At 43.4% G+C, this 13,671-nt stretch overlaps 2 protein-coding genes across 3 annotated transcripts in view; one reads left to right on the top strand and one right to left on the bottom strand.

Moving 5' to 3' along the window:
- LOC134356685 (ubiquitin-like modifier-activating enzyme 1) overlaps positions 1–13,671 on the top strand; it is a 470,199-nt gene that overhangs the window by 260,011 nt on the left and 196,517 nt on the right. The window lies entirely within an intron of this gene.
- On the bottom strand, positions 1,357–7,818 carry LOC134357030 (keratin-associated protein 5-1-like). The gene is made up of 4 exons (XM_063068338.1): positions 7,626–7,818; positions 7,182–7,246; positions 1,946–2,339; positions 1,357–1,871 (listed from the first exon to the last, which is right to left on the bottom strand). The coding sequence occupies exons 1-4, from the start codon at positions 7,816–7,818 to the stop codon at positions 1,729–1,731; spliced, it is 795 nt and encodes a 264-aa protein (XP_062924408.1). The 3' UTR covers positions 1,357–1,728.

Raw genomic sequence — 13,671 nt, forward strand, 5'->3', positions numbered from 1 at the left:
AGGTGCACCCATAAGCATATATCACACACAGCACACAAAACCAAAATATTGCCATAAATAAATTAATAAAATAATAATTCAAAATGCCTGTAGTGTGCAGCACAGGTTAACAGTAAACAGCTCACTGTCCTAGTGACGATTCGTTAGTCTGAAACAGCCTAAGGGAAGAAGCTGTTACCGAGTCTGGCAGTCCTCATCCTGATACACCAGTACTTCCTTCCTGATGGCATAGAGATTGTGGAATGGATGGTAGAAATCCCCAACAATGCTTCGGGCCCTCTGTATACAACGCTCCTGTAAATGTCACAAGCAGGAGTGTGGGGGTGGGTGGGGTGGGATGGTGACTTGGTAATGTCTAATTCCGTAGATGTGTCTATTTTTCCAAAGTAAAAAAGCCAAAGATGTGCAAGTGAAAGGATGTTATTTAAGAGGAAGAGGTGGTAGGGAAATATTGAGTTATTATTAACATAAAAACTGTGGCAGGTTCCACAGACCTGATGGATTTATTTTGTTATTGAAGGGGTGATAAATCAAACTGCGCCATCACCAATTGACCTGTACAGTCAACTCTTTCATTTTGCTCCAGAGGTTAAACAGATGTTTTGGGGTCAGAGGTTGCAGAGGCTGCAAATGTTTCTTGTTAAAATTATAAATTGATTCAATTTGACTGGGAGGTGGTGGTACTGGATTCAAACCAATGTAGAATTTGTTCCTGGAAATGATGAGTATTCTTGTTAGGCTGTTGCACAGGTCATAGTTGTAGGTATGTCTCAATACTATTTCTGTGAAAAGTGCCTGATTAAAGATAAATGTTTCTTTGTAGCAGAAGGCAATGAAGAGATGAATTGAGAGAAAGCTAATGGTATGGAGATGCACACTGTAGCATCATTCTCAATCTTGAGGTGGCTCCAAGCACTTTGTGTTGTACAGCATTGAAACAGACCATCTTAGTCTGCAAAGTCAAAGTAAATTTATTATCAAAGTATACATATGTTACCAGATACTACCTCAGATTCATTTTCTTACAGTGACCATCAAACATTAACAATAAATGCAAAGAAACACAACGGAATCAATGAAAAATTACATATGCAACAAAGACTGACAAACTAAAGAGCAAAGGACAACAAATTGTGCAAATACAGAAAGAAAAATGAAATTCATTCATTCATTCATAATATAGAGTACGTGAGTTAAAGAGCCCTAGTTCATAGTTTGTAGAATAAGTTCATTGATGAGGTGAGTGAAATTATCCACGCTGGTTAGGCAGCCTGATGGTTGAAGGGTAATAGCTGTTCCTGAACCGAGCGGTTGGGACTGCAGGCTCCTGTGCACAAATACTTAATTAATCCCGTTTTACTCTTGCTTCAATCACACCAATCTGCACTTCTGCACTTCCTTACACACAGACATACTCACCTACACACACACACACACACACACACACACAGATAGACATGCACAGAAACACACACACATACACAAATACACACACAGCTACACACACAGATGCACACACACACCCAAGCACGTACACACGCGCAGTCTCACACACACACACACACACACGCACATACACACACGCACACACACACAAACATATACAGACATACACACATGGTTACACAGACATACAAAGACACACACACCAACACACACATGTATATACACCACACTCACGTAAACGTGTGTATATATATACACACACACACACACACACACACAAATTCACATACACACAAACACACATAAACACATACACACACATACAGACAAGCACACACATGTACACACACAGATGCATACACACATGCACAGAAATACATATACACACACAAACAGACACACACAAACACAGAGATGCATGCACACTCACACAGAAATACAGACGCGCACAGACGCATCCACAGACAGTCACACATGACTCATGCACATGAAAATGGACACACACAGAGACAGGCACAAGCACACACATAGAAACACATATACACATACACAAACACGTACACACAATCACAGACACACAAACATACAGACATACATCTCTCTCTCTCTCTCACAAACACACACACACACAGGAACACACAGATACACAAACATACACACACACAAACACACAAACAGGCACACAAACATACACACACACAAATACACATACACACACATACAGACAAGCACACACACATACACACACAGAAACACATATACACACGTGCACAGAAATACACACACACACATGAACAGATACACAGACACACACAAACACACAGTTGCACACACGTGCATAGAAACACACAAGCACACAGACGCAGACAGACAAACACAATGTCACACACGCACTCACACACACACACAGACACACACATGCACACAAACACACACAAATCCACACACAGACGCACAGATACATACACACACAGATACACACACACATACACACAGACACACAAACATACAATCACACAAATACAAGCACATACACATGCACAGAAACACATGCACACATGCATACACACAGATGCACACATGCATACACAAACATACACACAAATACACATACACACAGAAACACATACACACACATACAGACAAGCACACACACATGCACAGAAATACACACACATATGAACAAATACACAGACACACATGCATACACACATGCACAGAAATACACACACATATGAACAGATACACAGACACACATGCACACATAGATGCACAGAAACATACACACACACACAAACACACAGATGCACACACATGCATAGAAACACGCAGATGCGGACAGACACACACACAGTCACACGCACCCATACAAACACATGCACACACATACATAAACACACACAGGCACATGTGCAGATGCGCTCGTGTGCATGCACACACGCATATCTCACACACACACACAAACACACACAGATAGACATGCACAGAAACACACACACATACACAAATACACACACAGCTACACACACAGATGCACACACACACCCAAGCACGTACACACGCGCAGTCTCACACACACACACACACACACGCACATACACACACGCACACACACACAAACATATACAGACATACACACATGGTTACACAGACATACAAAGACACACACACCAACACACACATGTATATACACCACACTCACGTAAACGTGTGTATATATATACACACACACACACACACACACACAAATTCACATACACACAAACACACATAAACACATACACACACATACAGACAAGCACACACATGTACACACACAGATGCATACACACATGCACAGAAATACATATACACACACAAACAGACACACACAAACACAGAGATGCATGCACACTCACACAGAAATACAGATGCGCACAGACGCATCCACAGACAGTCACACATGACTCATGCACATGAAAATGGACACACACAGAGACAGGCACAAGCACACACATAGAAACACATATACACATACACAAACACGTACACACAATCACAGACACACAAACATACAGACATACATCTCTCTCTCTCTCTCACAAACACACACACACACAGGAACACACAGATACACAAACATACACACACACAAACACACAAACAGGCACACAAACATACACACACACAAATACACATACACACACATACAGACAAGCACACACACATACACACACAGAAACACATATACACACGTGCACAGAAATACACACACACACATGAACAGATACACAGACACACACAAACACACAGTTGCACACACGTGCATAGAAACACACAAGCACACAGACGCAGACAGACAAACACAATGTCACACACGCACTCACACACACACACAGACACACACATGCACACAAACACACACAAATCCACACACAGACGCACAGATACATACACACACAGATACACACACACATACACACAGACACACAAACATACAATCACACAAATACAAGCACATACACATGCACAGAAACACATGCACACATGCATACACACAGATGCACACATGCATACACAAACATACACACAAATACACATACACACAGAAACACATACACACACATACAGACAAGCACACACACATGCACAGAAATACACACACATATGAACAAATACACAGACACACATGCATACACACATGCACAGAAATACACACACATATGAACAGATACACAGACACACATGCACACATAGATGCACAGAAACATACACACACACACAAACACACAGATGCACACACATGCATAGAAACACGCAGATGCGGACAGACACACACACAGTCACACGCACCCATACAAACACATGCACACACATACATAAACACACACAGGCACATGTGCAGATGCGCTCGTGTGCATGCACACACGCATATCTCACACACACACACAAACACACACAGTCACTCACACAAACACATATACACACACAGGCACACACACACACACACAGAGACACACATACACACACACACACCTGCACAGATAGACATACACATAGAAACACACACACATTGTCATCATCATTAATGACCACTCGTAACCGAGTATGATTCTTCTCCTGGTGATTGATCTGGTCACGTGGGTCTTGAGACTGAAGTGACTGATCTGTGATCCACAAGTCCTATTGCAGTGTTGGGAGGTGTAGCCCATTGAGGTGCTGATTGGGCCTTTCCCAGTCTCTCCTTACGTTGAGGCTGTTTAGTCTCAGTGGCATGGTGGAGGTACGCCTCAATCGATGCAGTCCCCTCATAGACAGTCGTTCTCCAGCTTCTCCTATCCTCTGCTAATTTCTCTCATCCATACACGCTGATGTGGCACTTCCTCAGGTGGGTCCTTGAACTGCTTTGTCTGTCCTCCAGGAGTGCGCTTTGCGTCTTGAGTTGGCCAAACACGAGTTGTTTAGAGAGGCGGGAGTCAGGCATACCGATGATGTGGCCGACCCATCACAGTTGCAGTTGAGCCATGATTGTGGCTACAGAGTTAATGTTAGCTCCCTGTGGGAAGCTGGAGTTAGTAGATCTGTTCTTCCAGCTAACTCTCAGAATCTTTCAAAAACATCTTTGATGGTAGTTTCTAGGGATCTTATGTGCCTGCTGTATGCTGTCCATGACTCCAGTCCATATAGCAAGAAGGGGAGGACTATAGCACTATAGACCAGAAGCACAGTTGGTCTTGATATTTCGAACTTTGAAAACTGTCTTTCTCAGCCTGGCGAAAGGTCCACTCGCACAGTTTATTCTGCAATTTACTTAAAAGTCAATGTTGGCTCATGAAATAAGAAGGCTACCAAGATATGCGAAATGATCAGTGTTTGCGGATGACACGAAGCTGGGTGGCAGTGTTAGCTGTGAGGAGGATGCTAAGAGGATGCAGGGTGACTTGGATAGGTTGGGTGAGTGGGCAAATTCATGGCAGATGCAATTTAATGTGGATAAATGTGAAGTTATCCACTTTGGTGGCAAAAATAGGAAAACAGATTATTATCTGAATGGTGGCCGATTAGGAAAAGGGGAGGTGCAACGAGACCTGGGTGTCATTATACACCCGGCATTGAAAGTGGGCATGCAGGTACAGCAGGCGGTGAAAAAGGCAAATGGTATGCTGGCATTTATAGCGAGAGGATTCGAGTACAGGAGCAGGGAGGTACTACTGCAGTTGTACAAGGCCTTGGTGAGACCACACCTGGAGTATTGTGTGCAGTTTTGGTCCCCTAATCTGAGGAAAGACATCCCATAGAGGGAGTACAAAGAAGGTTCACCAGATTGATTCCTGGGATGGCAGGACTTTCATATGAAGAAAGACTGGATGAACTGGGCTTGTACTCGTTGGAATTTAGAAGATTGAGGGAGAATCTGATTGAAACGTATAAAATCCTAAAGGGATTGGACAGGCTAGATGCAGGAAGATTGTTCCTGATGTTGGGGAAGTCCAGAACGAGGGGCCACAGTTTGAGGATAGAGGGGAAGCCTTTTAGGACCGAGATTAGGAAAAACTTCTTCACACAGAGAGTGGTGAATCTGTGGAATTCTCTGCCACAGGAAACAGTTGAGGCCAGTTCATTGGCTATATTTAAGAGGGAGTTAGATATGGCCCTTGTGGCTACGGGGGTCAGGGGGTATGGAGGGAAGGCTGGGGCGGGGTTCTGAGTTGGAGGATAAGCCATGATCATAATAAGTGGCGGTGCAGGCTCGAAGGGCCAAATGGCCTACTCCTGCACCTATTTTCTATGTTTCTATGTTTCTATGTTTCTCCAGAGGGATGTTGTCACCTTGGATGGTTGGAGCTTTAGGAGCTTGATCCGGAGCAGGCTGGTGCAGGGCTTTAGCTTTCTTGATGTTCAGGTCAAGTCCCAGGAGCCTATATGTACTGGCAAAAGCATCTATTATGTACTGTAGATCCTCCTCAGAGTGAGCCACGATGGCTTTGTCTTATGTATATTGGAGCTCCATGATGGAAGTAGTTGACGCCTTGCTCTTTGCCTTGAACCTGTTAAAGTTAAAGAGCGCCCCCCCCCCCCCCATCTGTCCTGGAGAGAATCTGGACTCCTTGCGGGAGGTCGAGGCCTGTGAACTGAAGAATGTTTGCAATGAAAACTACAAATGGAGTTGGGGCAATGATGCACCCATGTTTGACTATGGTCTCAACCATAAGAGGTGCTGTTTCAGAGCCACTGTTGCTGATGACTGTTGCACTCATATCATTGTGTAAGAGCTGCAGGATCTTGAGATATTTCTCCAGGCACTTGATTTTGGACAGTACCTACCAAAGGGCAAGATGATTTACAGAGTCAAATGCTTTTGTAAGGTCTATGAAGGCCATATAAAGTGGGATATTTTGTTTCCAGGCTTTCTCCTGCAATTGATGTGCTGTAAAAATTGTTCCTCTAGCTAGACAGAAGCCACACTGAGACTCAGGCAGATCTTCTGCCAAAGGTGAAAGCTCATCATATAAAATTTGGGTGAGTACCTTTCTTGTTGTAAAGAGGAGGGAGAAGCCTCTATAGTTTCTGTAGTCAGCTTTGTCACTGTTTTTGAAGGTTGTGACAATCAGGGCATCCCTGAGATCGGAATCTTCTCCTGGACCCAGATCTTGACAATATGGTTTAAATGTTCTGTGCCACCTTCCTTGAGGATTTCTGCTGGAATTTCTTCAAGCCCAGTGGCATTGTTGTTCCTCAACTGTTGTTGTCCACACCTCTTTGACACTAGGAGGCTTACTCATGTCCTCCTTCATGGGTCGTTGCGGGAGCTGGTTGATGACTTCAATGTCAACAGCAATGTTATGATTAAGTAGCTCCTGAGAGTGTTGCATCCATTGAGGATTGATTGCATCATTGTCCTTCAGCAGTACGGTCCATCTTTGGAGTGAAGGGGGTTTAGGCCACGATGCCTTGTAAAAAATTAACTCTGATATCACCAGAGTCAGCAGCTGCTGTATTGCTAGGGCCCTGTAAGTCCACCACTGATTCTTTATTTCCCTTACTCTATGCCAGAGTATGGCCTTAGCTTTGGAGCTGATGTCCTTCTGCCAGGCACGGAAAGCTTTCCTTTTGTTGTTGATTAGCTCTTCTATTTCATTGTCATTTTCATCAATCCAATCTTTGTTTTTCCTGGCCTTGTATCCAATAATGTTTTTTACAAGTATCAAGGATGGTGGTCTTCACTGTGGTCCAGTGTGCTTCAATGTCGTCCAGATACTGCTTTGGGAGTCTTTCAGAAAGAACAGCCTGGAGATATTGTACCTTCGCTGTGTCTTTTAGGCTCTCGATGTTCAACCTGGAATGGCTCAGCTTCTTTTTCATTCTACTCTTCCACATGATTTTGATGGTCATTTGTAAGTGAATAAGCCGATGGTCTAACCAGCCATCATCAGCACTGATTGTGGCTCTTAAACTCTTTACAACTCTGTAAACCCTTCTCTGAACAATAACATAATCTATAAGATGCCAAGTCTTTGAACGGGGATGCATCCATGAAGTATTCACTTTATTTCTCTGGCAGAATAAGGTGTTGGTGGTGGTCAGGTCATGTTCAGCACACTTGGAGAGTAAGAGCACTCCATTGGAGTTGATGTTGCCAACACCTTCCTTTCCAATTGTGCCTTTCCAGGAGGCACTGTCCCTTCCAACTCTGGCATTGAAGTCTCCAAGAGACTATTCTTTAGGCAGAATCCAGTTCTGTGAACTCTGAATTCATCTGCTGATTTCTCCTTCCAAAGAAAGTTGTATCCAGAGGGAGCGGCAAGGTCAATTTGGCATCTCTTGAGATGAAGGCAGTACGTCTTTCATAAGTGTCCGCACATTCTGGGCTCCAAAGTTTATTTGCCTTTGTTTGAGATCTCACTGGATGCAGTAATCGAGTCAGGAGTGAGGAGGCAGGCTATTTTCAGGGCACCTTTCTAGCCGTTTCCCCATTTAGGGTGAGCAAAGCTCCTGAATAGAGCTGCTCAGTTACGGATGCAACTGCCGAAAAGCTCCATCTGCCTCAATCCAAGAGCAAGGTGACTATATCTAACACCCACTGCCTGAGCACTAGGTTATGGCTTGGAGCTTCCAGACATTACTGTCCTGCTCTTGTCACTACAAGGCTTTGTCCAAGTTGGTCAATCAGATTACCAAGCCAGGAGAAATGTCTGTGCGTGAGGTCCTTTAACGTGGGGAGACTGATGCACAAACAGCCACCACAGGGTCCTTGACGGAGAAATGGCCAGAATCCAATGGCTTAGAGACAAAGACGATTGGGGGGGGGCCCTCCTGATGTAGGCTTCCTCTCCCTTCGCAGCCGCTGTGGTGGTCTTCATAGAAACAGGATTCCAGAAACTCTGATTTACAACCACCTCTTCCACCTGCTTCACCATTGAGGTATTACACACACATACAATCATATATACATACAAACACATAACCACACACATTCGCACACACACACACACACACACACACACACACACACAGTCATACACACACACATACATATACAGACACAGACACACACTCACACAGTCAAGCAGTTTGCAGCTGCCAGTTAAGCTACCAAGCCATATGTCACTGGGATGTGAGAGGAAGCCAGAAGACCTTGAAGAAACCCATTTGTTCACTAGAAGAACTTGCAAGCTCCATAGGTCAGGATAGAACTGGATCACTGGGGCTGTGAGGTATCGGATCTACCAGCTGTAATGGGGTACTGTTAAATTGTATAAACCAATGTGATGTAGGAAGCTTGCTATAATGATCTCATCCTGTTGGAGGAGGATGAAGTGATCTTTGGGAACTTCCATACATCTACCCTTTCACTGGGACTCTGGCAAAGAACCAATTGTTCCTGAACTGTAAAGGTTGGTTCAGAAAACACATTGGAATTAAACTTTTTCTTTCAGACGATGTTTATGGTGTGAAGATATTCCAAGATCAGGATATCGTGCGCCATGGTGGGTAGAATTATTCTGAGGTAGCATATTGCTATGAATTATTGCCATTGAGGTTTATAGTTTTTATTGAATACCATCCTTGCTGACCACAGATACTGGAATTCAGAGCAATAAACAATCCGCTGGATAAACTCAACGGTTCAAACGGCATCTGTGGGAGGAAAGGAATTGTTGATGTTCTGGCCCTCAGTTTCAGACCTAGTTTTTCCAAAAGGTTTTAAACCTGAAACATCAGCAATTCCTTTCCTCCCAGATGCAGCTTGACTCACAGATCTTCCAGCAGCTTATTTTTCATTACCATGATGTGTTTGAGTTCATGGTCAAGGGATTGTTAAACCAACACCAATAAGCACTAAGCTCATATAGCCACTGGAAAATTGGCTTTTGGGCATAGATTCTGCAATTCCTAATCTACTATCCCCTACTAAATGGGGAGAAAATCCAGTAATCTGAGATGCAGAGGGACTTGGGAGTCCTTGTGAAGAGCACCCTGAAGGTTAACTTGCAGGTTGAGTCAGTGGTGAGGAAGGCAAATGCCATGTTAGCATTCATTTCAAGAGGTCTAGAATACAAGAGCACAGATGTGATGCTGAGGCTTTATAAGACACTGCTGAGGCCTCACCTTGAGTATTGTGAACAGTTTTGGGCCCCTCATCTTAGAAAAGTTCTGCTGGCATTGGAGAGGGTTCAGAGGAGGTTCACAAGGATGATTCCAGGAATTAAAGAGTTATCGTATGAGGAACATTTGATGGCTCTGGGTCTGTACTCACTGGAATTCAGAAGGATGAGGTGGGATCTCATTGAAACCTTTCGAATGTTGAAAGGCCAACACAGAGTAGATGTGGGAAGGATGTTTCCCATGGCGGGACTCTAGGACAAGAGGGCATAGCCTCAGAATAGAGGGGTGTCCTTTCAAAACAGAGATGCGAAGAAATTTCTTCAGCCAAAGGGTGGTGAATTTGTGGAATTTGTTGCCACATGGAGCTGTGGAGGCCGGGTCATTGGGTGTATCTAAGGCAGAGATTGATAGGTTCTTGACTGGACATGGCATCAAAGGTTATGGGGTGAAGGCCAGGAACTGGGGTTGAGGAGGAGATAGGAAAAAAGGATCAGCCATGATTGAATGGTGGAGCAGACTCGATGGACCTAATTCTGCTCCTATGACTTATGGTCATTAGGTCGTTCAGCTTTTTGAGCACGTTCTCTCTTACAACAGTAACTGCACCCACTTTTCTTCCTTCACACGCTACAACATCAGGCATACTACTAGTGTGTTCCACAATGAAGATTGATGCAAAATTCTCATTTAGTTCATCAGCCATCTCCTCATCCCCCGTTATTATTTTTCCTGCCTTATTTCCTAGCGGTCCTCTATCCACTCTCATTTCTCTGTTATTTTTAATATACTTGAAAATACTTTTACTATCCACTTTCATATTAGTTGCTAGCTTGCTTTCATATTTCATCTTTTCCATTCTAATGATATTTTTAGTTGCTCTCTGTAGGTTTTTAAAAACTTCCCAATCTTCTATCTTCCCCCTAATTTTTGCGTTGTTGTATGTCCTTTCTTTTGCTTTTACAATAGCTTTAACTTCCCTTGTCAGCCACATTTTACCATTTGAGTATTTCTTCATTTTTGGATTACACATGTCCTGCACCTTCATTTTACCCAGAAACACATGTCATTGCTGCTCTGCTGACATCGCTGCCAGCAGCTCCTTCCAATTTACTTTGGGCAACTCCTCTCTCATACCACTGTAATTTCCCTCACTCTACTGAAATACTGCTACATCTGGCTTTACTTCCTCCCTATCAAATTTCAAGTTGAACTCAATCATATTGTGATCACTGGTTCCTAAGGGTTCCTTTACCTTAAGCTCCCTAATCGCCTCCAATTCATTACTTAACACCTAATCCAGTATAGTTGATCCCCTCGTAGGCTCAATGACAAACTACTCTAAAAAGCCATCTCCTAGGCATTCAACAAAATCACTCTCTTGAGATCCATTACCAACCTGATTTTCCCAATTGACCTGCATGTTAAAATCTCCCATGACTACCATAACATTGCCCTTTTAACTTGGCTTTTCTATTTCCTGTTGTAACCTGTGTTCCACCTCCTAGCCACTGTTGGGAGGCCTATATATAACTGCCATCAATGGTCTTTTACCCTTGCAGTTTTTTAACTCAACCCACAAGGATTCAACATCTTCCGATCCTGTGCCATATCTTTCCACTGATTTGATGCCATCCTTTACCAGTAGAGCCACACCACGCCCTCTGCCTATCTTCCTATCCCTTCAATAGAACATGTAACCTTGGATGTTCAGCTCCCAACTATGACTATCCTTCAGCCACAATTCAGTGATGGCCACAACATCGCACCTGGCAATATGATCTTGCAAGAAGATCATCCACCTTATTTCTTATACTACATGCATTTAGATAGAATACCTTGAATACGGTATTTGCTATCCTTTCTGACTCTGCATCCCTAATGATTTGATACTCAGCCTGTTGGATGCAACTAAGTCCCATCAACTGCCTGCCCTTCCTGACAATCTGACTGAATGCTATCTTTACTTTTTTACCATTGGTCCTTTCCTGAGTCCCTTCATTCTGGTTCCCACCCCCCTGCCTAGTTTAAACTTTCCCCAACAGCTCTAACAACCCTGCCTGCAAGAATATTGGCCCTCTCCGGGTTCAGGTTCAACCCGTCACTTCTGAACAGGTCATACCTCCCCCAGAAGAGATTCCAATTATCCAAGAACCTGAAGCCCTGCCTCCTGCACCAGCTTCTCAGCCAAGCATTTATCCGCCAAATCATCGTGTTTCTACCCTCACTGGCGCATGTCACAGGCAGCAATCCAGAAATCACTGCCCTACACTAATGCTACACTAAGTGAGACTGTGATTATAGGGGCACTGTAAAGAGGCTTCAAGAGATATAGACAAGCTGAGTGAGTGGGTAAGAACATTGCACATAAAATATAATAAGAAGTTTGTCCACTTTGGTCCACAGAACAAAAAGTGTAGAATGTTTGTTAAATGGTATGGATAAATTGTGAGGGCATGTAGCAATTGTCGTGTAGCAGGTAATGTGATGGTATTGCATCTTGGAATATTGGAGTCTGAAGTTCAGTTCCAGTGTCCTCTGCAAGAAAGTTTATACTTTCTTTCCCTTGTGTGCATGGGTTTTCTCCGCATGCTCTTGTTTTCTCCCACAGTCCAAAGGTGTACCAGTTAGTAGGTTAATTGATGATTATAAATTGTCTTGTGATTAGACTAGGGTTAAATTGGTGGGTTGCTGTGTGGTGTCACTGGGTGGACCTGAAAGACCTGTTCCATACCTGAAAGTCCTTATGGGTGGAGCTGAGAAACAGGAAAGGTATGGCCACATTAGTGGAATTGTATTACAGACCACCCAATAGTCAACAAGACTTGGAAGAGCAAATCTGCAGAGAGATAGCAGGCAACTGCAGGAAACATAAAGTTGTGGTGGTAGGGGATTTTAATTTTCCATACATTGATTGGGACTCCCATACTGTTAGGGGTCTAGATGGTTTAGAGTTTGTAAAATGTGTTCAGGAAAGTTTTCTAAGTCAGTATATAGAGGGACCAACTAGAGGGGATGCAATATTGGATCTCCTGTTAGGAAACGAATTAGGGCAAGTGACAGAAGTCTGTGTAGGGGAGCACTTTGGTTCCAGTGATCATAACACCATTAGTTTCAATTTGATCATGGACAAGGATAGATCTGGTCCTAGGGTTGAGGTTCTGAACTGGAAGAAGGCCAAATTTGAAGAAATGAGAAAGGATCTAAAAAGCGTGGATTGGGACAGGTTGTTCTCTGGCAAAGATGTGATTGGTAGGTGGGAAGCCTTCAAAAGGGAAATTTTGAGAGTGCAGAGTTTGTATGCTCCTGTCAGGATTAAAGGCAAATTGGATAGGAATAAGGAACCTTGGTTCTCAAGGGATATTGCAACTCTGATAAAGAAGAAGAGGGAGTTGTATGAAATGTATAGGAAACAGGGGGTAAATCAGGTGCTTGAGGAGTATAAGAAGTGCAAGAAAATACTTAAGAAAGAAATCAGGAGGGCAAAAAGAAGACATGAGGTTGCCTTGGCAGTCAAAGTGAAGGATAATCTAAAGAGCTTTTACAAGTATATTAAGAGCAAAAGGATTGTAAGGGATAAAATTGGTCCTCTTGATGATCAGAGTGGTCGGCTTTGTGCGGAACCAAAGGAAATGGGGGAGA

This window comes from Mobula hypostoma, chromosome 15 (genome assembly GCF_963921235.1).
Source record: "Mobula hypostoma chromosome 15, sMobHyp1.1, whole genome shotgun sequence".
Classification (NCBI taxonomy): domain Eukaryota; kingdom Metazoa; phylum Chordata; class Chondrichthyes; order Myliobatiformes; family Myliobatidae; genus Mobula; species Mobula hypostoma.

Coding starts and splice junctions, on each gene's coding strand:
- LOC134357030 (XM_063068338.1), bottom strand. CDS start 7,818: ATGACCATCAAAATCATGTGGAAGAGTAGAATGAAAAAGAAGCTGAGC. Junction 7,247..7,625: donor GACCACCATCCTTGATACTT/GTAAAAAACATT, acceptor TTGACATTGAAG/TCATCAACCAGCTCCCGCAA. Junction 1,872..1,945: donor TTGTGCCTGTCTCTGTGTGT/GTCCATTTTCAT, acceptor TTTCTGTGTGAG/TGTGCATGCATCTCTGTGTT.